General features: G+C 54.3%; 2 protein-coding genes across 2 annotated transcripts in view; both read right to left on the bottom strand.

Annotated features, from left to right (window-relative positions):
- The window catches only part of LOC139240614 (deoxyribonuclease gamma-like), a 28,836-nt gene extending 27,009 nt beyond the window's left edge, over window positions 1–1,827 (bottom strand). The window contains exon 1 of the mRNA XM_070869169.1: window positions 1,817–1,827. The gene's annotated coding sequence lies outside the window, so the exon portion shown is untranslated. The remainder of the gene's footprint in view (window positions 1–1,816) is intronic.
- Window positions 1,828–3,846: 2,019 nt separating this feature from the next.
- Window positions 3,847–22,362, bottom strand: part of LOC139240453 (V-type proton ATPase subunit S1-like) — a 24,106-nt gene continuing 5,590 nt past the window's right edge. The window contains exons 3-10 of the mRNA XM_070868986.1: window positions 20,755–20,829; window positions 20,348–20,541; window positions 19,513–19,553; window positions 16,652–16,737; window positions 14,243–14,487; window positions 13,350–13,400; window positions 6,657–6,888; window positions 3,847–5,501 (exon numbers count right to left, since the gene is read on the bottom strand). Of these exons, the coding sequence (XP_070725087.1) occupies window positions 5,292–5,501; window positions 6,657–6,888; window positions 13,350–13,400; window positions 14,243–14,487; window positions 16,652–16,737; window positions 19,513–19,553; window positions 20,348–20,541; window positions 20,755–20,829 (1,134 nt within the window). The 3' untranslated portion in view covers window positions 3,847–5,291. The remainder of the gene's footprint in view (window positions 5,502–6,656; window positions 6,889–13,349; window positions 13,401–14,242; window positions 14,488–16,651; window positions 16,738–19,512; window positions 19,554–20,347; window positions 20,542–20,754; window positions 20,830–22,362) is intronic.

Below are 22,362 nucleotides of genomic sequence, written 5' to 3'. Positions count from 1 at the left end.
GAGCCTAATCCCATGCTGACACAACGCCCGAACATGCTTTGCAGCAGTTTGAGGCACTGTGGGGGGGTTCGTGATCATGAGAATGAATCTCGTAATCCCTCTCCCTCCCCAAAACCAGAGACAGAGAGAGTGAGCGGTGCTGAATTTGGGCTGGGATGGGATTCTTGGTAGCTCCTGACCTACGGGGCTCAAAGCACGGGGGCACATTTCACCCCCCCCTCCCCGCACCCCATCACCCTATCCTGCCGACTCTCGCTCTATGGGGTTAGCCATCCATCTCCCCACCACCCCCGCACATCCAACAAGGGGCCATTCTTCACGTGAACCTGGAACTGTGACGCAAGGCTATTCGCACGGGGAGGGCGGCGCTGTCGGGTTGTGAAACCCACGCGGGGTGCTCTAACTGACGCCTCGAAGGGTGCGGAGGCCAGTTTTAACAACCCTACTCACCCCACTCACCTTCCTCCCACCCGCGGTTTGACCCTGAAATGAACTGCCGGACACATATCCGCGGCATAACTAAAACCGCCTGTTTCTACCCTCCGTAACATGGCCCGTCTCTGCCAACTGCCTCAGCTCATCCGCTGCTGAAACCGTCATCCGTGCCTTTGTTACCTCCAGACTTGACCATTCCAATGCACTCCTGGCCGGCCTCACACATTCGACCCGACGCAAATTAGAGGTCATCCAAAACTCAGCTGCCCCCGTGTCCTAACTCGCACCGAGTCCCGCTCACCCATCACCCCCTGTGCTCGCTGCCCCGTGTCCTAACTCGCACCGAGTCCCGCTCACCCATCACCCCCTGTGCTCGCTGCCCCGTGTCCTAACTCGCACCGAGTCCCGCTCACCCATCACCCCCTGTGCTCTCTGCCCCGTGTCCTAACTCGCACCGAGTCCCACTCACCCATCACCCCCTGTGCTCACTGCCCCGTGTCCTAACTTGCACTGAGTCCCGTTCACCCCCTGTGCTCGCCGAACTATATTGGCTCCTGGTTAAGCAATACCTCAATTTCAAAATTCTGATCCTTGTTTACAAATCCCTCCAAGGCCCCTCGCCCCTCCCCCTCCCTATCTCTGTAACCCCCTCCAGCCTTACTCCCCTCCCTATCTCTGTACCCTCCTCCCCTCCCTATCTCTGTAACCCCTTCCAGCCCCTATCTCTGTAATCTACTACAGCCCTTGCACCCCTCCCTATCTCTGTAACCCCCTCCAGCCCTATACCCCTCCCTATCTCTCTAACCCCCTCCTGCCTTACACCCCTCCCTATCTCTCTAACCCCCCTCCAGCCCTACACCCCTCCCTATCGCTGTAACCTCCTCCAGCCCCTACACCCCTCCCTATCTCTGTAACCTCCTCCAGCCCCTACACCCCTCCCTATCTCTGTAACCCCCTACACCCCTCCCTATCTCTCTAACCCCCTCCAGCCCTACACCCCTCCCTATCGCTGTAACCTCCTCCAGCCCCTACACCCCTCCCTATCTCTGTAACCTCCTCCAGCCCCTACACCCCTCCCTATCTCTGTAACCTCCTCCAGCCCCATGTCCCCGAAATGTCTGCACTCCTCTAATTTTGTCCTCCTGAGCATCCATGATTATAGTCGCCACACCATCGGTGGCCGTGCCTTGTTGCCCGAGCCCCAAGCTCTCGAACTCCCTGCCTAAACCTCTCCGCCTAGCTTTAAGACGCTCCTTAAAACCTACCTCTTTGGTCACCTGTCCTAATTTCTTCCGAGGTGGCTCGGTGTCAAATTGATCTGCTCTGTCCTACAACACTGCTTGTGAACGTTTTACTCCATTAAAAGTGCTATAATACATACAAGTAGCTGTTCTTCCTTCACGGAAATCCTTTGAAAAAACCCCAAACCCCTCCCTCCGTGGTTAAAGCCACTTACCGAATGCTCGCCACAGGAAACTAAAGGCTGCTTCCTGACACTGGTCGGCTTAGGCGGAGTGCGAGAGGCAGGGCAGAGAGTAATGCTGCTGTGTCATCGCAGTTGGAGCCGCCAAGTAGCTTTTGTTCAGCGTTGAACAGGAACCCGTGCTCAGCTCCGGCAGAGTCAGCACTGGCAAGCTCTGGAACCGGTTGTGCGTGCATGTCGGGCAGTGAATCGACCAGAAGAGCCCAGGGGCAGCACGGGCCCAGCCCACACTGTGCGATCTGTGCGCGCACTAGGTCAGTGTAGCAGAAGCAGGTCTCCAGTCGTCCTGGTTTACCTTTGCCACTGGACCAAGACCTCGCTCTGTCGAGCCCGTGTGGTGTCTGGTGTGCAACGGTCACCCCACGTAAAAAAAAAAAAATCCACGCACAGGCATCTTCCACCCCCTCAATTGGGAGTTCAGGACTGGAACATCGGGTCCTTCATTGAAACATCTGTGAACCCATACGGAAGCAAGTCACCCTCGTTCGAGGAACCGCCGATGATGAGACCTGTCGCCTCGCAGCCCAGCCTCATCACGTCACTGAGTCAGTATTCAGCCCTCACTGGAATAGTGCTCGCACAGCCAAGCGCTCCACCGCTGCTCGCTATTATCGAGCTCTCGCCCGACATTGCCACCTGCTCTGGGCTGCGACTGACCCCAGCAAACCACACAGTTGTCAAAAGAATCGCTAGGCAAAAAAAAAGTGTTTTTTTTCTTCCCGGCTCAGCTGACAACGTGCACAGGAGTGTTCTACCCCAGGAACAGAGTGTGTGGATGAGATAGAGAGTTCGTGGTTTGGGAACCCTCACTCCACAGATGTGAGCCCCATAATCAGGACCCACACACCCCCCCCCCCGGAGACGGCACAGAGTGAGCGCCGCACTGTCGGAGGGGCGGCACCGAGGGAGCGCCGCACCGTGGGAGGGTCCGTCTTCCAGGTGGATGTGAAAGATCCCACGCCCACTATTGGTCGAGCAGCAGGTTGGGGGAGGGGGGCTCCTTGGCATCCTGGGGCCAATATTTATCCCTTAACCAACATCACTAAAGCAGATGATCTGGTCATTATCACAGTGCGGTGTGTGAGGTCTAGGTTTGCGCAAATTGTCTCCTGTATTGCAACAGTGACCATACTTCTAAAGGAGTACTTCATTGGCTCCGGAGCGTTTTGGGATGTCTAGAGATGGTGAAAGGCGCTGTAGCAACGGATGGTGTTATACTCTGTATCTAACCCCCTGTAGCTGCCCTGAGTGTTTGATGGGACTGTGTAGAGGGAGCTTTACTCTGTATCTAACCCCGTGCTGTACCTACCCTGGGAGTGTTTGATGGGACAGTGTAGAGGGAGCTTTACTCTGTATCTAACCCCGTGCTGTACCTGCCCTGGGAGTGTTTGATGGGGACAGTGTAGAGGGAGCTTTACTCTGTATCTAACCCCCTGTACCTGCCCTGGGAGTGTGTGATGGGACAGTGTAGAGGGAGCTTTACTCTGTATCTAACCCCGTGCTGTACCTGCCCTGGGAGTGTGTGATGGGACAGTGTAGAGGGAGCTTTACTCTGTATCTAACCCCGTGCTGTACCTGCCCTGGGAGTGTGTGATGGGACAGTGTAGAGGGAGCTTTACTCTGTATCTAACCCCGTGCTGTACCTGCCCTGGGAGTGTTTGATGGGGACAGTGTAGAGGGAGCTTTACTCTGTATCTAACCCCGTGCTGTACCTGCCCTGGGAGTATTTGATGGGGACAGTGTAGAGGGAGCTTTACTCTGTATCTAACCCCGTGCTGTACCTACCCTGGGAGTGTTTGATGTGACAGTGTAGAGGGAGCTTTACTCTGTATCTAACCCCGTGCTGTACCTGCAGCGGAAGGTGTTTCAGAGCCCAGTTACTAACTGTTGAGCACCAACAAGACACGAAATGACACCCGTCGGCACACTGGAGGGGTTACTCGATCTTTTATTGAATTTTACAACGAGCGCAAAATCCGCAGGACCCATTCGCAGCTGGAAAAACACACAGACAAAGCAATATTGGTCCACACAGGCTTGACGCAGTGTCCCACACTATTTCACTTGAGCCATTGACCAGACCCGTGGGTTAGACGAGGCTGCAGTCCTTCCAATGGCGCTGCTTCTCAATCCAGGACTGTCGCGGGCCGGGAAGGGTTACAGCCGTGGCCATTTTTTCTCTCCATATTTTACACAAACACATTCAAACGATATAATATTCACATCTGTTACATAATCGGAACACTTAAATAGAACTCGATTTTTCAAACATTTGCCCCGAGCGGGCAGCTGGGTGGAGGTGAAGCGTGCGCGGAACGGACCGAAGCGCGGAACGGACGCGCTAATCGCCCCCCTCGGGGGGGGGGGGGGGCGCGCGCGGAGATGGGTGGCTCGCCAGCCCGTGCCATTAGCAGCGGAGATCGGTAAGCGTCACACGACCAGGTTGCTCAGCGTTCTCCGAGGGGGCGAGGTTGTTTTTTTTTTTTTTTTAGGCAGCACGTTATGGAGGGACAGCTCCGGCAGGTTAACCTTGGTGTATCTGGTGGGCCGAGCCCCTCACGGTCCCGGCAACCGTGCCCACGTTGGCCAGCGAGATCCGACACAGAGCATGCGTTGGGGAGGGGCTCCAACACTACGTCCCTCTATAGCCCCAGCACCTTTGTGTAAACGCTCACCATACACAGCAGTGCGGCACTTTCAATAAGCAGCAGGGTTTTGGGGGGCGGGGGGGGGGTTGCGGGCACTAGGGGGCAGCTTCTTCCACCCATTGACCTCGATCAACCCCTTCCGTCTCCAATCGCTGCCGGAACGGGAACGCGCTTGAAAGCCTCTGGACCCGGCGACGTGGGCCGAGGGACCGCCCTTCGGGAACTCGACCCGCCTCCGATCCCAAGGACAGCTGGAGCGCAATTGCAACCCCCCCAATCTACCGGGCCGGAACTGCGGGGCGGGTTTTGAGCCAACACCCGCGCCGTCAATGTTCAGTCCGACCCGTCAGTTAATGCATTGAAGAAGAAGAAAAAAAGATTTTATAATTAATCCACGTTTCCAACTCCCGGGGATGCTAATCATATACAAACACAATTCAGTCGGCCGGATTGCTTTCAGGAATGTAATTTGCAGCAGAAAGCAACTGATATATATACATTGGAGGTGGGGGAAGGGTCTCTGCACAGAATCACAGACCCCCTTAAATGGGAGGGGGTGGGGGGGGAAAACGCTCACGATTCAATTCACATTAAATTAAACAACACACGCCAGTCAAGCAGATGGGCCATTCTGGGGGGCGGGGGGGGGAGGGAAGAGGAAGATCCCATTCACTCGGGGGGTGGGGAGAGGAAGATCCCATTCACTCGGTGGGTGGGGTAGGCCCTCACTCGGTCTGCGGCACAGAGATGGACGGGCCCTTGGGGTCGTCGAAGCGGTCCATGGTCTTGAGGCTGGTGATCATGTGCAGCCCGTAGGTGAGGATAAAGAGCATCAGCAGGGTGGTGAGGAGCCCCATCCAGATGGCGGGCGTGAAGAAACCGGCGCAGTCGCTGGCGTACTCGAACTTCAGGCCTTTCACACCGAAGCCCTGGATCTGCGGGGGGTGGGAGGGGCAGAACAGCAGCAGCTTTAGCCCGATATATTCCCAGCAACAATATCTCCATGACCATGTGTCAGTAATGGTGGTTTTATATATAGAACAACAGATACCCGGGAGTGAGTTACAGGCTGGAATCTAATCGAGGGGTTTGTATAGAATAACGGATACCCGGGAGTGAGTTACAGGCCGGAATCTAATCGAGGGGTTCGGGGGGGTTTATATATAGAATAACGGATACTCGGGAGTGAGTTACAGGCTGGAGTCTAATCGAGGGGTTCAGGGGGGGTTTATATATAGAATAACGGATACTCGGGAGTGAGTTACAGGCTGGAGTCTAATCGAGGGGTTCGGGGGGTTTATATATAGAATAACGGATACTCGGGAGTGAGTTACAGGCTGGAGTCTAATCGAGGGGTTCGGGGGGGGTTTATATATAGAATAACAGATACCCGGGAGTGAGTTACAGGCCGGAATCTAATCGAGGGGTTCGGGGGGTTTATATATAGAATAACAGATACCCGGGAGTGAGTTACAGGCCGGAATCTAATCGAGGGGTTCGGGGGGTTTATATATAGAATAACGGATACTCGGGAGTGAGTTACAGGCCGGAATCTAATCGAGGGGTTCGGGGGGTTTATATATAGAATAACGGATACTCGGGAGTGAGTTACAGGCTGGAATCTAATCGAGAGGTTCGGGGGATTTATATATAGAACAACAGATACCCGGGAGTGAGTTACAGGCTGGAATCTAATTGAGGGGTTTGTATAGAATAACAGATACCCGGGAGTGAGTTACAGGCTGGAATCTAATCGAGGGGTTCAGGGGGGGTTTATATATAGAATAACGGATATCCGGGAGTGAGTTACAGGCTGGAATCTAATCGAGGGGTTCATATATAGAACAGATACCCGGGAGTGAGTTACAGGCTGGAATCTAATCGAGGGGTTTGTATAGAATAACGGATACCCGGGAGTGAATTACAGGCTGGAATCTAATCGAGGGGTTCGGGGGGGGGGGGCGGTTATATATACAATAACGGATACCCGTGAGTTACAGACTGGAATCTAATCGAAGGGTTCGGGAGAAGGGGGATTTATGTTTAGAATCACGGATACCCCGGGGAGGGAAGTGCTCCCGGCCCTGTACCTGAAAATCCTCGAAGATGACCCTCCATTTGTCGTTGCTGGAAGTCCACTGCAGGATGGAGCTGGACTGCGGCTCATGAGCGACGTACTTGCAGTGGTACGAGTAAATGGCCGGGGCGTAGACCTGTGTGACGTTGAACACCACGGCGTCCTTGTCAGAGTTAATCTCCACTTGGTCCAGGGTGAACCAGTATTTGGCCGACACCCGGTATAACTGGTTGGACATCCGGAAGCTGGGGGGAGGGGGGAGAAAAGACAACAAAAAATCCCTTTAAGAGCTTGAACTGTATAAAACACTAGTTCGGCCACAGCTGGAGTACTGCGTGTAGTTCTGGTCACCACATTACAGGAAAAGATGTGATCGCACTGGAGAGGGTACAGAGGAGATTTACCAGGATGTTGCCAGGACTGGAGAATTTTAGCGATGAGGAAAGATTGGATAGGCTGTGTCTTTTTTCTTTGGAACAGAGGAGGCTGAGGAGAGACCTGATTGAGGTGTATAAAATGATGAGGGGCCTGGATAGAGTGGATAGGACGGACCCGTTTCCCTTGGCAGAGGGGTCACCAACCAGGGGGCATAGATTGAAAGTAACTGGGGGGAGGTTTGGAGGAGATACGAGGGGAAATGCTGTCCCATAAGGATCTGAGCTGGGGCCTCAATTATTCACTATATTTATCAATGATTTGGACAACAGAATAGCCAAGTTTGGCGATGAAACGAAAATCGGTGGTACAGTAAGTAGTGTAGAAAAATAGAAAATAGGTGCAGGATTAGGCCATTCAGCCCTTCAAGCCTGCACCACCATTCAATATCATGGCTGATCATTCCCGCAGTACCCCTTTCCTGCTTTCTCACCATACCCCTTGATCCCTTTAGCCGGAAGGGCCAAATCTAACTCCCTCTTGAATATACCCAATGAACTGGCATCAACAACTCTCTGCGGTAGAGAATTCCACAGGTTCACAATTCTGAGTGAAGAAGTTTCTCCTCATCTCAGTCCTGAATGGCCTACCCCTTATCCTTAGACTGTGACCCCTGGTTCTGGACTTTCCCAATGGCGGGAACATTCTTCCCGCATCTATGCTGTCCAGTTCCGTCAGAATCTTATATATTTCTATGAGATCCCCTCTCATCCTTCTAAACTCATGTATAAAGGCCCAGTCGATCCAGCCTCTCCTATGTCAGTCCAGCCATCCTGGGAATCAGTCTGGTGAATCTTCGCTGCACTCCCTCAATAGCAAGAATGTCCTTCCTCAGATGAGACGACTAAAACTGAAGACAATATTTCAGGTGAGGCCTCACCAAGGCCCTGTACAGCTGCAGTAAGACCTCCCTGCTCCTATACTCAAATCCCCTCGCTATGAAGACAACATACCATTTGCCTTCACCACCTGCTGTACCTGCATGCCAACTTTCAATGACTGATGAACCATGACACCCAGGTCTCGTTGCACCTCCCCTTTTCTTAATCTGCCACCATTCAGATAATATTCTGCCTTCGTGTTTTTGCCACCAAAGTGGATATCCTCACATTTATCCACATTATACTGCACCTGCCATGCATTTGCCCACTCACCTAACCTGTCCAAATCACCCTGCAGTCTCTTAGCGTCCTCCTCACAGCTCACACCGCCACCCAGTTTAGTGTCATCTGCAAACTTGGAGATATTACACTCAATTCCTTCATCTAAATCATTGATGTATATTGTATAGAGCTGGGGTCCCAGCACTGAGCCCTGCGGTACCCCACTAGTCACTGCCTGCCATTTTGAAAAGGACCCGTTTATCCCGACTCTGCTTCCTGTCTGCCAACCAGTTCTCTATCCAGGTCAGTACATTACCCCCAATACCATGCGCTTTGATTTTGCACACCAATCTCTTGTGTGTGACCTTGTCAAAAGCCTTTTGAAAGTCCAAATACACCACATCCACTGGTTCTCCCTTGTCCACTCTACTAGTTACATCCTTCTTCAGAAAGTTCCAGCATAACATTAGAAAGAAGCATTGATAAGATAGTGAGCAAAACCGGCTAGGATAAATTTTATTTTGGGATATGGGCGTCGCTAGCAAGGCCGGCATTTATTGCCCATCCCTGTTCTCCCCGAGAAGGTGGTGGTGAGCCGCCGCCTTGAACCGCTGCAGTCCAGTGAGCTCCTCCCAGAGTCACAGTGCGGATTTCGTGCTCGACTGAGTACAAAGGACATGATTTTTACAGCGCAAGAAAAATGCATGGAACAGCACCAACCCTTGTACATGGCCTTCTTTGACCCCGTCAACTGCGAGGGACGATGGAGCGCCCTCCTCTGTTTCGGTTGCCCCCAGAAGTTCGGCTCCATCCTCCGCCTGCTCCACGACGACAGGCAGGCCGTGATCCTGACCAATGGGTCCATTACAGACCCAATCCACGTCCGGACCGGGGGTCAAGCAGGGCTGAGTCATCGCACCAACCCTCTTCTCGATCTTCCTCGCTGCCATGATTCACCTAACTCGCACAGTGCTGGCTTTGGTACAACAGTGGCTTGATGGGCTGTTTCAGAGGGGCAGTTAAGAGCCAATCACATATCAGCCAGACTAGGCAAGGGTGGCAGATTTCCCTCTCTTAAAAAGGACATGAGTGAACTGGGTGGGTTTTTCTGACAAACCGGTAGTTTCATGGTCACAATTACTGAAAGGGCTCGACAGGGTAGATGCAGGGAGGATGTTTCCCCCGGGCTGGGGAGTCCAGAACCAGGGGGCTCAGAGTCTCAGAATTAGGGGTCAGCCATTTACGACTGAGGAGAAATTTCTTCATTGAAAGTGTGGTGAATCTTTGGAATTCTCTGCTCCAGAGGGCTGTGGAGGCTCAGTCTTTGAGTATATTCATAGAAAATAGGAGGCGGCCATTCGGCCCTTCGAGCCTGCACCACCATTCAATAAGATCATGGCTGATCATTCACCTCAGTACCCCTTTCCTGCTTTCTCTCCCTACCCCATGATCCCTTTAGCCGCAAGGGCCACACCTAACTCCCTTTTGAATATATCTAATGAATTGGCCTCAACAACTTTCTGTGGTAGAGAATTACACAGGTTCACCACTCTCTGAAGAAGTTTCTCCTCATCTCGGTCCTAAATGGCTTACCCCTTATCCTTAGACTGTGTCCCCTGGTTCTGGACTTCCCCAACTTCGGGAACATACTTCCTGCATCTAACTTGTCCAGTCCCGTCAGAATTTTATATGTTCCTATGGAGATCCCCCCTCATTCTTCTAAATTCCAGTGAATATAAGCCCAGTCGATCCAGTCTTTCTTCAACGATGAGATCGCGAGATTTTTGGATATTAAAGGAATCAAGGGAGATGGGGACAGTGCAGGAAAGTGGAGTCGAGGTAGATCAGCCATGATCTCATTGAATGATGGAGCAGGCTCGAGGGGCCACATGGCCGACTCCTGCTCCTAATTCTTGTGTTCTTATACTAGCTTTTAAAATTCCAGATTTATTAAAATTAGCTGAATTTAAATTCCCCAGCTGCCGTGGTGGTATACAAACTCGCGTGTCTGGATTATTAGAAACATCGAATCAGAAACAAGAAATTTACAGCGCAGAAGGAGGCCATTTTGGCCCATTGTGGCCGACAAAGAGCCGCACGGCCCAGAAGGTTACATACAAACCCATACAAACCCATGAACAATGGCGCAAAGGTAAAGAGCACCCAGCCCAACCAGTCCGCTTCGCCACAACTGCGACACCCCTCACACTGAAACATTCGACACTCCACCCTAACAGGAGCCATGTGATCTCCTGGGAGAGGCAAAAAAAAACAGATAAAAACCCAGGCCAATTTAGGGACAAAAAAAATCTGGGAAAGGGCAAAAAATCTGGTGGATACAGATTCAATAGTAGCCTTCAAAGAGGGAGTTGGATAAATACTTGGAAGGAGAAAAAAATGCCAGGATACGGGGAAAGAGCTCTTGGAAAGAGCCAGTGCAGACTCGATGGACTGAATGGCCACCTTCTGTGCAGTTCTGTTCTACGATTTCACGCATCCATTCTGGACCCAAAAAAGGGCAGATCCGAGTATCACCTAAATGGTGAGGGGCTTGGAACAGCGGAGGTCCAAAGAGATCCAGAGGTCTCTCCGTGCGCACAGATCACTCAAACCTGGTGGTCAACAATGCTCCCTTCAGGGCTGTGGTGATACCCGCCCTCCTGTATGACTCAGAGATGTGGACCATGTACTGTAGACAAGTCAAATCGCTGGAGAAATACCACCAGCGTTGTCTCCGCAAGATCCTGCAAATCCCCTGGGAGGACAGACGCACCAACGTCAGTGTCCTCGACCAGGCCAACATCGAAGCACTGACCACACTCGACCAGCTCCGCTGGGCAGGGCCACATTGTCCGCATGCCCCGACACGAGACTCCAAAGCAAGCGCTCGACTCGGAACTCCTTCACGACAAGCGAGCCAAAGGTGGGCAGAGGAAACGTTACAAGGACACCCTCAAAGCCTCCCTGATAAAGTGCAACATCCCCACCGGCACCTGGGAGTCCCTGGCCAAAGACCGCCCTAAGTGGAGGGAGTGCATCAGGGAGGGCGCCGAGCACCTCGAGTCTCGTCGCCGAGAGCGTGCAGAAGGAAAGAGCGTGCGGCAAACCAGACTCCCCACGCACCCGGAGGTCTGACTGCAGTTGTATAGGGCCTTGGTGAGGCCACACCTTGAATAGTGTGTACAGTTTTGGTCTCCTAATCTGAGGAAGGACATTCTTGCTATTGAGGGAGTGCAGCTAAGATTCACCAGACTGATTCCCAGGAAGGCAGGACTGACATGAAGACTAGATCGACTAGGCTTACATTCACTGAAATTTAGATGAATGAGTGGGGATCTCATAGCAACATAAAATTCTGATGGGATTGGGCAGGTTAGATGCAGGAAAAATGTTCTCGATGTTGGTGATGTCCAGAACCAGGGGTCACAGTCTAAGGGTAAGGGGTAAGCCATTTAGGACCGAGATGAGGAGAAACTTCTTCACTCAATTGTGAACCTGTGGAATTCTCTACACAGAACGTTGTTAATGCCAGTTCCTTCGATATATTCAAAAGGGAGTTAGATGTGGCCCTTACTGCTAAAGGGATCAAGGGGTACGGAGAGAAAGCAGGAATGGGGTACTAAAGTTGCAAAAATGATCAGCCATGATCGTAGTGAATGGTGGTGCAGACTCGAAGGGCCGAATGGCCTGCACCTATTTTCTACGTTTCTTTCCCTGAACGACTATCTGTCCCACCTGTGACAGACTGTAATTCCCGGATTGGACCGTTCAGTCACCCGAGAACTCACTTTTAGAGTGAAAGCAAGTCTTCCTAGATTTCAAGGGACTGCCTATGATGACCGATCTCACAAACCTAGTGGTCAACAATGCTCCATTCAGCTGAGAGGCCGCGTAGTGGTCTGGAGCAGGCCACTCACCTGTATTACAACGGTCGAAACCGCACACGAGGTGTAGTTTGAATGGGCCGTGCCCCCGCCCCCTCCAAAGTTTTAAAAGGAACATTGGAAGTCAGGTATAAAAAAAAATAATCAAAGTCTAATGCAACGTTGGCCTTTCAGAAATTTACGGCTGGGAAGGAGGCCATTCAGCCCATCGTGTCCACGCTGCCAACCAAGAGCCATCCCGGCCCAATCCCACTTTCCCGCTCTGGGTCCGTAGCCCTGTAGGTTACGGCACTTCAAGCTGCACATCCAAATGTGGTGAGGTTTTCTGCCTCTACCGCCTTTTCAGGCCGTGAGTTCCACCCCAGACCCCCACCGCCCTCTGGGTGAAGACATTTCCCCTCAAATCCCCTTGAAACCTCCCCCCCCAATTACTTTAAATCTGTGCCCCCTGGTTGTTGACCCCTCTGTAAGGGACATAAATCCTTCCTATCCAGGCTCATTATTTTACACACCTCAATAAAGTCTACCCTCCGCCTCCTCTGTTTCAAAGAAAACAATCCAAGCCTCTCCAATCTTTCATCATCGCTAAAATTCTCCAGTCCCGGCAACATCCTGGTAAATCTCCTCTGCACCCTCTCCTGTACAATCACATCTTTCCTGTAATGCGGTGACCAGAACTGTGCGCAGTACTCCAGCTGCGGCCTAACCAGTGTTTTATACAGTTCAAGCACAACCTCCCTGCTCTTGCATTTCATGCCTCGGCTAGTATTCCGTATGCCTTATGCCTTCTTAACCACCTTGTCTCCTCATAGGCAGTCCCTCGAAATCAAGGAAAACTTGCTTCCACTCTGAGTTCTCAGGGTGACTGAAGAGTCCAATACGAGAACCACAGTCCCTGTCTACAGGTGGGACAGACAGTGGTTGAGGGAAGGGGAGGGTGGGACTGGTTTGCCGCACGCTCCTTCCGCTGCCTGCGCTTGGTTTCTGCTGCTCTCGGCGACGAGACTCGAGGTGCTCAGCGCCCTCCCGGATGCACTTCCTCCACTTAGGGCAGACTGGTCTTTGGGCCCAGGGACTCCCAGGAGTCGGTGGGGATGTTGCACTTTATCAAGGAGGGTGTCCTTGAAGCGTTTCCTCTGCCCACCTTGGGTTCGCTTGCCGTGTAGGAATTCCGAGTAGAGCGCTTGCTTTGGGAGTCTCGTGTCAGGCAACTTGATGTGTCCTACCACAACATACATTCCTTTGTAACGAGAAGGGTAGTGTTGCTTTTGCATCAATACTTACATGATCTTTAGGGCGCCCAACTCCTCCACATTTTCATACTCGAGAACCAGGCTGAAAGAGAGAGAGAATGCGTCAGGAGACAACGTCAGCACTAATGGTGCCCCAGTACCCTCTCCCAAGGCACAGGGGGTCCTTCTGCCTTCTGTGACCCATACCCTATGGGCGGTCGGAGCCAGCCAGACACGATTCCGTCCACACTTTCCAGTGCTGGGGATCACCGGGCAGAGACCGGCAACAGGCACGAGATTACAAACGGGGTTTGATAGGGTAGACGTAGAGAAGATGCTTCCAGTTGCAAGGGTAAACCAGAACTAGGAACGAGGGCCTTCAATTACGTGGAGGAACTGCAGAAGCTGGGGTTGTTCTCCTTAGAGCAGAGAAGGTTCAGGGGAGATTCGATAAGGGTGTTCAAAATCACAACAGGGTTTGGATAGAGCAGATCGGGAGATACGTTTCCAGTGGGTGAGGGGGTCGATAACCAGAGGACACAGAGTGAACCAGACGACTTAAGGAAAAGCTTTCTTTTTAAAAAAAAACACTGAGCAGTTAGGATTTGCAGCGCACGGCCCGAGAGGGTGGAGGGGACAGACTCAATCGTGGCTTTTGAAAGGAAATTGGGGAAATACTTGGGAGAAAAAAATTGCAGCGATGTGGGGAAAGAGCTGGGGGGGGGGGGGGGTGTGGAATTGGTCTTTGAGAGCCGGTGCTGATTCGATGGGCCGAATGGCCTCGTGCTGTGCTGTACTGTGATTCTACGAGTGGGGGCTCGGACTCACGACCTTCTGACTCTGCGGCCGGGGGGGGGGGGGGGAGAAGAGAGAGAGAGAGACCCCGCCCCCCGATGGTCTGGAGGTGAAGTGACGAGGAGGCGGGTGGTCTCGGGGCCCACGTACTTGGTGGTCTGATTGGTGCACAAAGTGCCACTGCCGAGCCGGACTCCAGATTTCTCCCCGAAGGTCCTGTTGGTCAGGTCGATCAGCTTGTCGGCCTTGGCGATCTGGATCCTGGCCGCCCAGAAGAGCAGGCAGGGGCCGCCGGTCGTGCCGTTGAAGGAGATGGGGGGGTAGGGTGCCGGCGCCTCCTTGGCCAGCAGCTGACGGCCCGCCCGCAGCACAGCGGCCGAGACCTCGCGGACAATCTGCGGAGAGAAGCGGGGTTAGTGGTGGGAGAGAGAGAGAGCAGCTGAGGTTTCGAGAGTTTGCCGGGGCTACAAGCTTCCGCGTGTCACGACACAAGAATCCGAGGTGTAATTTACATAAGAATTAGGAGCAGGAGTTGGCCATTCGGCCCCTCGAGCCTGCTCCGCCATTTAATACAATCATGGCTGATCCGATCATGGACTCAGCTCCACTTCCCCGCCCGCCCCCTTATCGGTTAAGAAACGGTCTATCTCTGTCTTAAATATATTCAATGTCCCGGCTTCCACAGCTCTCTGAGGCAGCGAATTCCACAGATTTACAACCATCAGAACAAATTCCTCATCTGTTTTAAATGGGTGGCCCCTTATTCTAAGACCATGCCCCCTAGTTCTAGTCTCCCCCATCAGTGGAAACATCCTCTCTGCATCCACCTTGTCAAACCCCCTCATAATCTGATACGTTTCGATAAGATCACCTCTCATTCTTCTGAACTCCAATGAGTAGAGGCCCAACCTACTCAACCTTTCCTCATAAGTCAACCCCCTCATCCCCGGAATCAACCGAGTGAACCTTCTCTGAACTGCCTCCAAAGCAAGTATATCCTTTCGTAAATATGGAAACCAAAACTGCACGCAGTACTCCAGGTGTGGCCTCACCAATACCCTGTATAACTGTAGCAAGACTTCCCTGCTTTTATACTCCATCCCCTTTGCAATAAAGGCCAAGATACCATTGGCCTTCCTGATCACTTGCTGTACCTGCATATTAACCTTTTGTGTTTCATGCACAAGTACCCCCAGGTGCCGTTGTACTGCAGCACTTTGTAATCTTTCTCCACTTAAATAATAACTTGCTCTTTGATTTTTTTTCTGCCAAAGTGCATAACCTCACACTTTCCAACTTTATACTCCACACGCCAAATTTTTTAGCCTGCCTATGTCCTTTTGCAGATTTTTGTGTCCTCTTCACATATTGCTTTTCCTCCCATCTTTGTATCATCAGCAAACTTGGTTACCTTACACTCGGGCCCTTCTTCCAAGTCGTTAATATAGATTGAATATACACAGAAAGCTAGACTTTCCACTTTGCTGGCTAACGCCCCAAAAATGGGCGATGTGGCCGCCGTCACGATCATTGGAACATCGCCCATTTTTTGGATAGCGACTTTTGGCCCAGCGATGTGGAAGGCAAGCGCTTCCCTAGCAACAGCCTTCTGCGCATGCGTTTTTTTTGGTGGACAGGTTTTCCCGCGTTTCGGGAGGTCAGGGGTCATCCACATATGCGTGGAAGGCAAGGGAGGGGGGAAAAGAGAGCGAGAGAAAAAAAAAGAAAGAGAAAGAGAGAAAAAGGGAAAGGGAAAGGATAGAAAGAAAGAGAAAGAGAGGAGGAAGACAGAGATAGAGAGGAGAGGGAGAAAAAAAAAAGATTACAGGGAGAGAGAGAGAAAGATGTCCAATTCAGAACACAGTTGCCCAGCGATCTCAAGTGGAAAGTCTAGCCCATAGAAAAGAGCAGGAGTTGGCTATTCGAGCCTGCACTGCCATTCAATATCATGGCTGATCCTCTATCTCAACACCCCATACCCCTTGATGCCTTTTGTGACTAGAAATCTATCTATCTCCCTCTTAAATATATTCAGTGACTTGGCCTCCACAGCCTTCTGTGGTAGAGAATTCCACAGGTTCACCACCCTCGGAGTGAAGAAATTTCTCCTCATCTCGGTCCTAAATTTCCTATCCAGTATCCTGAGACTGTGACCCCTTGTTTGAGACTTCCCAGCCCAGGGAAACAGCCTCCCCGCATTCAGTCTGTCCAACCCCGTCAGAATTTTATACGTTTCAATGAGATCCCCTCTCATTCTTCTAAACTCCAGTGAATACAGGCCCAGTCAACCCAATCTCTCCTCATACGACAGTCCTGCCCTCCCAGGAATCAGTCTGGTGAACCTTCGCTGCACTCCCTCTATGGCAAGTATATCCTTCCTTAGATAAGGAGACCAAAACTGCACACAATACTCCAGGTGCGGCCTCACCAGGGCCCTGTATAACTGTAGTAAGACATCCTTGCTCCTGTACTCAAATCCTCTTGCAATGAAGGCCAACATACCATTGGCCTTCCTAACTGCTCGCTGCACCGGCATGTTTGCTTTCAATGTTTGCTTACCCGAGATGGTCTGGTGGCAGTGAGTATCGCGATGAAAGGAACGCTCTCAGCCTTCAGCGTCTGCAACACCTGCCCCACCATGTTATCTGGAAGATAGCACACAGCCATGAGTTAAGAAATTTAGAATTAGGAGCCCCTTCAATAAAATCACGGCTGATCGCCAAAACTTTCACGGCGTTCAGTCGCTCTATCCTTAACTATAGACTCCTGTAAGTTCCCCGACTGGTCTATAATTACCTGGTTTCCCCCTCTCAAATAGCGCAATTTTCCAAACTAAAGGAACGGTTCAGGAAGCGACAGAATGTTGGAAGAGTCATCATATCATAGGCTGTCCCTCGAAATCGAGGAGGACTTGCTCCCACTCCAAAAGTGAGTTCCCTCGTGACTGAACAGTCCAATTCGGGAATTACAGTCTCCGTCACAGGTGGGACAGATAGTGGTTGAGGGAAGGGTGGGACTGGTTTGCCGCACGCTCCTTCCGCTGCCTGCGCTTGCTTTCTGCACGCTCTCGGCGACGAGACTCGAGGTGCTCAGCGCCCTCCCGGATGCTCTTCCTCCACTTAGAGCGGACTGGTCTTTGGCCAGCGGCTCCCAGGTGTCAGTGGGGATGTTGCACTTTATCAAGGAGGCTTTGAGGGTGTCCTTGAAACGTTTCTCTGCCCATTCCTTGAAACGTTTCCTCTGCCCACCTTGGGCTCGCTTGCCGTGTAGGAGTTCCGAGCAGAGCGTTGCTTTGGGAGTCTCGTATCGGGGCAAGCGGGGTGTGTGGTCCGCCCAACATTTGGAAGGTTTAGAATTAGGGAAGCTGCAATGTTCTCACCTACATCCTTCAATACCCTGGGATGAATACCACCTGGTTATATAACCACAGAAATTGACAGCACAGGAGGTGGCCATTCGGCCCATTGCGTCTGTGCCAGACCTGGTCATTTGTCACTCTTTAGTGCCATTTCACAAGAAATAGGAGTCGGCCATTCAGCCCCTCGAGCCCGCTCCGCCATTCAATGAGATCCCGGCTGATCTTCCGCCTCAACTCCACTTTCCCGCCCGATCCCTTGATTCCCTAGAGTCCAAAAATCTATCGATCTCAGCCTTGAATATATTGAGACACTCGGCATCCACAACCCTCTGGGGCAGAGAATTCCAACGATTCATCACCCTCCGAGTGATGAAATTCCTCCTCATCTCGGTCCTAAATGGCCGACCCCTTATCCTGAGACTGTGACCCCCAGAGTTCTAGACTCTCCAGCCCGGGGGGGGGAAACATCCTCCCTACATCTACCCTGTCAATCCCCCTCAGAATCTTCCCTCTTCTCTCCCTGCCATAACCTCTCGCTGCTCCTTCAAGACACTCCTTAAAACTAACCTCTTCGACCAAGCTTTTGGTCACCTGGGCTAATTTCTACTTATGCGGTGTCAAATTTTTGTGGCATTGGGAGATTTCACCGTTTTAAAGGGGCTATATAAATACAAGTTGTTGTTGTAGCAACAAGATCACCTCTCATTCTTCTAAACTCGAGAGTATAGGGCCTCGCTCCTCATAGAACACTCTTATTCCAGGAACCAATCCAGTGACCCTCGGCACGGGTAATACATCCCCCACATACACAGTAATGAATCATTGCAGTTAACCAACCCCCTCCTCCCCTCAAGGCACGGACTCCCACCCGCTTTCCTTCCAGGTAACTCAAAAGTGGGCTTGCTGCACGCTGCCTGTTCAACCACCTTACAAAGGCCTTTGATCCTGTCAACCGCGAGTGGCGATGGAGCATTCGGCACCATCGCTCCACGATGACATGCAGGCCGCGATCCTGACCGACGGATTCATTACAGACCCAATCCACGTCCGGGTCGGGTTCAAGCAGGGCTGCGTTATCGCGCCAACCCTCTTCTCGATCTTCCTCGGTGCAATGTTCCACTTCACACAACAAGCTCCCCGCTGGAGTGGAACTAAACGACAGAACCAGTGGGAACCTGTTCAACCTTCGTCGTCTCCAGGAAAGGTCCAAGACTGTCCCAACCTCGGTCGTCGAGCTAGTCTGCGCACTGCACTCCAAGTCATAGTCAACATCTTCACTGAGGCGCACGAAAGCATGGGCCTTAAACTAAACATCCGTAAGACAAAGGTCCTCCACCAGCCTGTCCTCGCCACATAGCACGACCCCCCCACAAAGCAAGCGCTCTACTCGGAACTCCTTCACGGCAAGCGAGCCTCAGGTGGGCAGAGGAAACGTTTCAAGGGCGCCCTCAAAGCCTGCCTGATAAAAGTGCAATATCCCCACCGACACCTGGGAGTCCCTGGGCCCAAAGACCAGTCCGCCCCAAGTGGAGGAAGTGCATCCGGGAGGGCGCTGAGCACCTCGAGTCTTGTCGCCGAGAGCGTGCAGAAAGCAAGCGCAGGCAGCGGAAGGAGCGTGCGGCAAACCTGTCCCACCCTCCCCTTCCCTCAACCACTGTCTGTCCCACCTGTGACAGAGACTAATTCCCGTATTGGACGGTGCAGTCACCTGAGAACTCACTTTTAGAGTGGAAGCAAGTCTTCCCTCGATTTTGAGGGACTGCCTCTGATGATGTTCAACCCGGGTGGGGGGGGCGGCCATCGCAAACCCAAGCCCCAACCTCTTCTCGACAGACATCTGAACGGACGCAGAAGCCTAGCAATCTGGGCAGCGATTAGGGGACAGGGCTCGCCGATTTTTTCCCCCCTCCCGTTTCTTTTGATGGATAAACACATGAGGGTGAAAGGAATAGGAGGAGATGGTGATGTGGGGAGATGAAGAGGGGTTGGGGAGGAGCACAAACACCGGCACCGCTGGGGCTGTTTGCAGCTGTAAATTCTTTGGGAAACCAGAAAAACGTACCGTTGCCCGCGAGGGCTTCTTTCGGAGGCATCAGGATGGAGCTGAGGAGAGAACAATCCAACGGGTTATACTCTGAACCGCATTTACAGTACCCCCACTGAGCCCGGCCCCAACCCCACATTCCAGGCCCCGTCCATTAGCTCATGGACTCGGGGCCCCTCGACCGACACTGGCCGTTTGATCTGACACATCAATCCCCTCCAGAGGGAATCGCTCCAGCAAGGCCAAATCCGCACAAGACACCAGTCCTGCCTGTTTCGGAGGAGCCCCTCCAGCACCTCTCGCATCGGATTCCAAGAGAAAGATTTTTCAGCGGTGCCTCCCTGGCCCGCGACCTCCACCGCCTGGAAGGACAAGGGCAGCAGGCGCATGGGAACACCAGCATCTCCACATTGCCCACTCTGAGACACACACACCATCCCTCGACTTGGAAACATTTCGGCCGTTCCTTCATTGTCGCTGGGTCACAATCCTGGTACTCCCTCCCCAACAGCGCTGTGGGAGCACCTTCACCACACGGACTGCAGCGGTTCAAGAAGGAGGCTCGCCACCACCTTCTCAAGGGGCAATTAGGGACGGGCAATAAATGCCGGCCTTGCCAGCGACACCCACATCCCGTGAACGAATACAACAAACTCCCTCACCTCACCCCACCCTCTCCATTGAGCCTGTGGCCGGTGTCCACTTGAACATGCACGCCCCGCCCCTCCCAAATACCCCCCCCCCGCAGTCTCCACCCAAACCCCCCGCCCTCCCCGCAGTCTCCGCCCAGCCTCCCCCCCACCCACAGTCTCCGCCCAAGTCTGGGAGGGAGGGAGACACGGCCGGACGTTACCTGGAACTGTAGGGCAGTCGGACGACCAGCAGCGAGGAGACGCTGGCGTTGAGGCGCAGGTCCCGGATGGTCAGCTGGTCCACGTAGAGAGGGCTCCCGCCCGTCTGTGCCTGCAGAGAGGGGAGCAGCGAGCCTGTGGCGTGCCAATCCACCGAGGGGAGCACCAGAGAGGACGGAGAGGTTTCCAAGGCATTCTGCACTCGCCCGGGGCAGGGTTGGGGGGGTTGGCGGGGGGGGGGAGGGGAGAAAGGAGAGAGAGAAAATGAAACATCAACATCAGACACTGCTGGAGTGAGGGTTCATGTTTGTACCCCAGTGTTGTACAGCGACAGATCTGTCCCCACCGGCACTGCACGGGGGCGAGCGCGAGTGGGGAGCTGGGCGCATCGGTGGGTACAGACACCTACCTGCAAGTTGGGGAATGCACTCTCTTGCTTGTTGCCGTATGCCCCACCATACACAGTGAAATCATCGACACTGAGCTGTGAACAAAGACAAAAAAACATCTCGGTCACTGTTTTCATCTATCCGGAGCTTTTTGGGCTGCCCCGAGAGAGGTGGTGTTTGGCTGGGCCGTCTCCTCCAGTCGGAGGACGGAGGGGGGGGACAGGAGGACGGAGGGGGGGGGACAGGGAGGACGGAGGGGGGGGGACAGGGAGGACGGAGGGGGGGGGACAGGGAGGACGGAGGGGGGGGGACAGGGAGGACGGAGGGGGGGGGACAGGGAGGACGGAGGGGGGGGGACAGGGAGGACGGAGGGGGGGGGACAGGGAGGACGGAGGGGGGGGGACAGGGAGGACGGAGGGGGGGGACAGGGAGGACGGAGGGGGGGGGACAGGGAGGACGGAGGGGGGGGGACAGGGAGGACGGAGGGGGGGGGACAGGGAGGACGGAGGGGGGGGGACAGGGAGGACGGAGGGGGGGGGACAGGGAGGACGGAGGGGGGGGGACAGGGAGGACGGAGGGGGGGGGACAGGGAGGACGGAGGGGGGGGGACAGGACGGAGGGGGGGGACAGGGAGGACGGAGGGGGGGGACAGGGAGGACGGAGGGGGGGGGACAGGGAGGACGGAGGGGGGGGGACAGGGAGGACGGAGGGGGGGGGACAGGGAGGACGGAGGGGGGGGACAGGGAGGGACGGAGGGGGGGGACAGGGAGGACGGAGGGGGGGGGACAGGGAGGACGGAGGGGGGGGACAGGGAGGACGGAGGGGGGGGGACAGGGAGGACGGAGGGGGGGGGACAGGGAGGACGGAGGGGGGGGGACAGGGAGGACGGAGGGGGGGGGACAGGGAGGACGGAGGGGGGGGGACAGGGAGGACGGAGGGGGGGGGACAGGGAGGACGGAGGGGGGGGGACAGGGAGGACGGAGGGGGGGGACAGGGAGGACGGAGGGGGGGGACAGGGAGGACGGAGGGGGGGGACAGGGAGGACGGAGGGGGGGGGACAGGGAGGACGGAGGGGGGGGGACAGGAGGACGGAGGGGGGGGGACAGGGAGGACGGAGGGGGGGGGACAGGGAGGACGGAGGGGGGGGGACAGGGAGGACGGAGGGGGGGGACAGGGAGGACGGAGGGGGGGGACAGGGAGGACGGAGGGGGGGGACAGGGAGGACGGAGGGGGGGGGGACGAGGGGGGACAGGGAGGACGGAGGGGGGGACAGGGAGGACGGAGGGGGGGGGACAGGGAGGACGGAGGGGGGGGGACAGGGAGGACGGAGGGGGGGGACAGGGAGGACGGAGGGGGGGGACAGGGAGGACGGAGGGGGGGGGGACAGGGAGGACGGAGGGGGGGGGACAGGGAGGACGGAGGGGGGGGGACAGGGAGGACGGAGGGGGGGGACAGGGAGGACGGAGGGGGGGGGACAGGGAGGACGGAGGGGGGGGGACAGGGAGGACGGAGGGGGGGGGACAGGGAGGACGGAGGGGGGGGGACAGGGAAGACGGAGGGGGGGGACAGGGAGGACGGAGGGGGGGGGACAGGGAGGACGGAGGGGGGGGGACAGGGAGGACGGAGGG

This window comes from Pristiophorus japonicus, chromosome 32 (assembly GCF_044704955.1).
Source record: "Pristiophorus japonicus isolate sPriJap1 chromosome 32, sPriJap1.hap1, whole genome shotgun sequence".
Classification (NCBI taxonomy): Eukaryota; Metazoa; Chordata; class Chondrichthyes; family Pristiophoridae; genus Pristiophorus; species Pristiophorus japonicus.
Note: the sequence above shows the minus strand (reverse complement) of the source record. Positions and strands in the feature narration are given on the sequence as shown.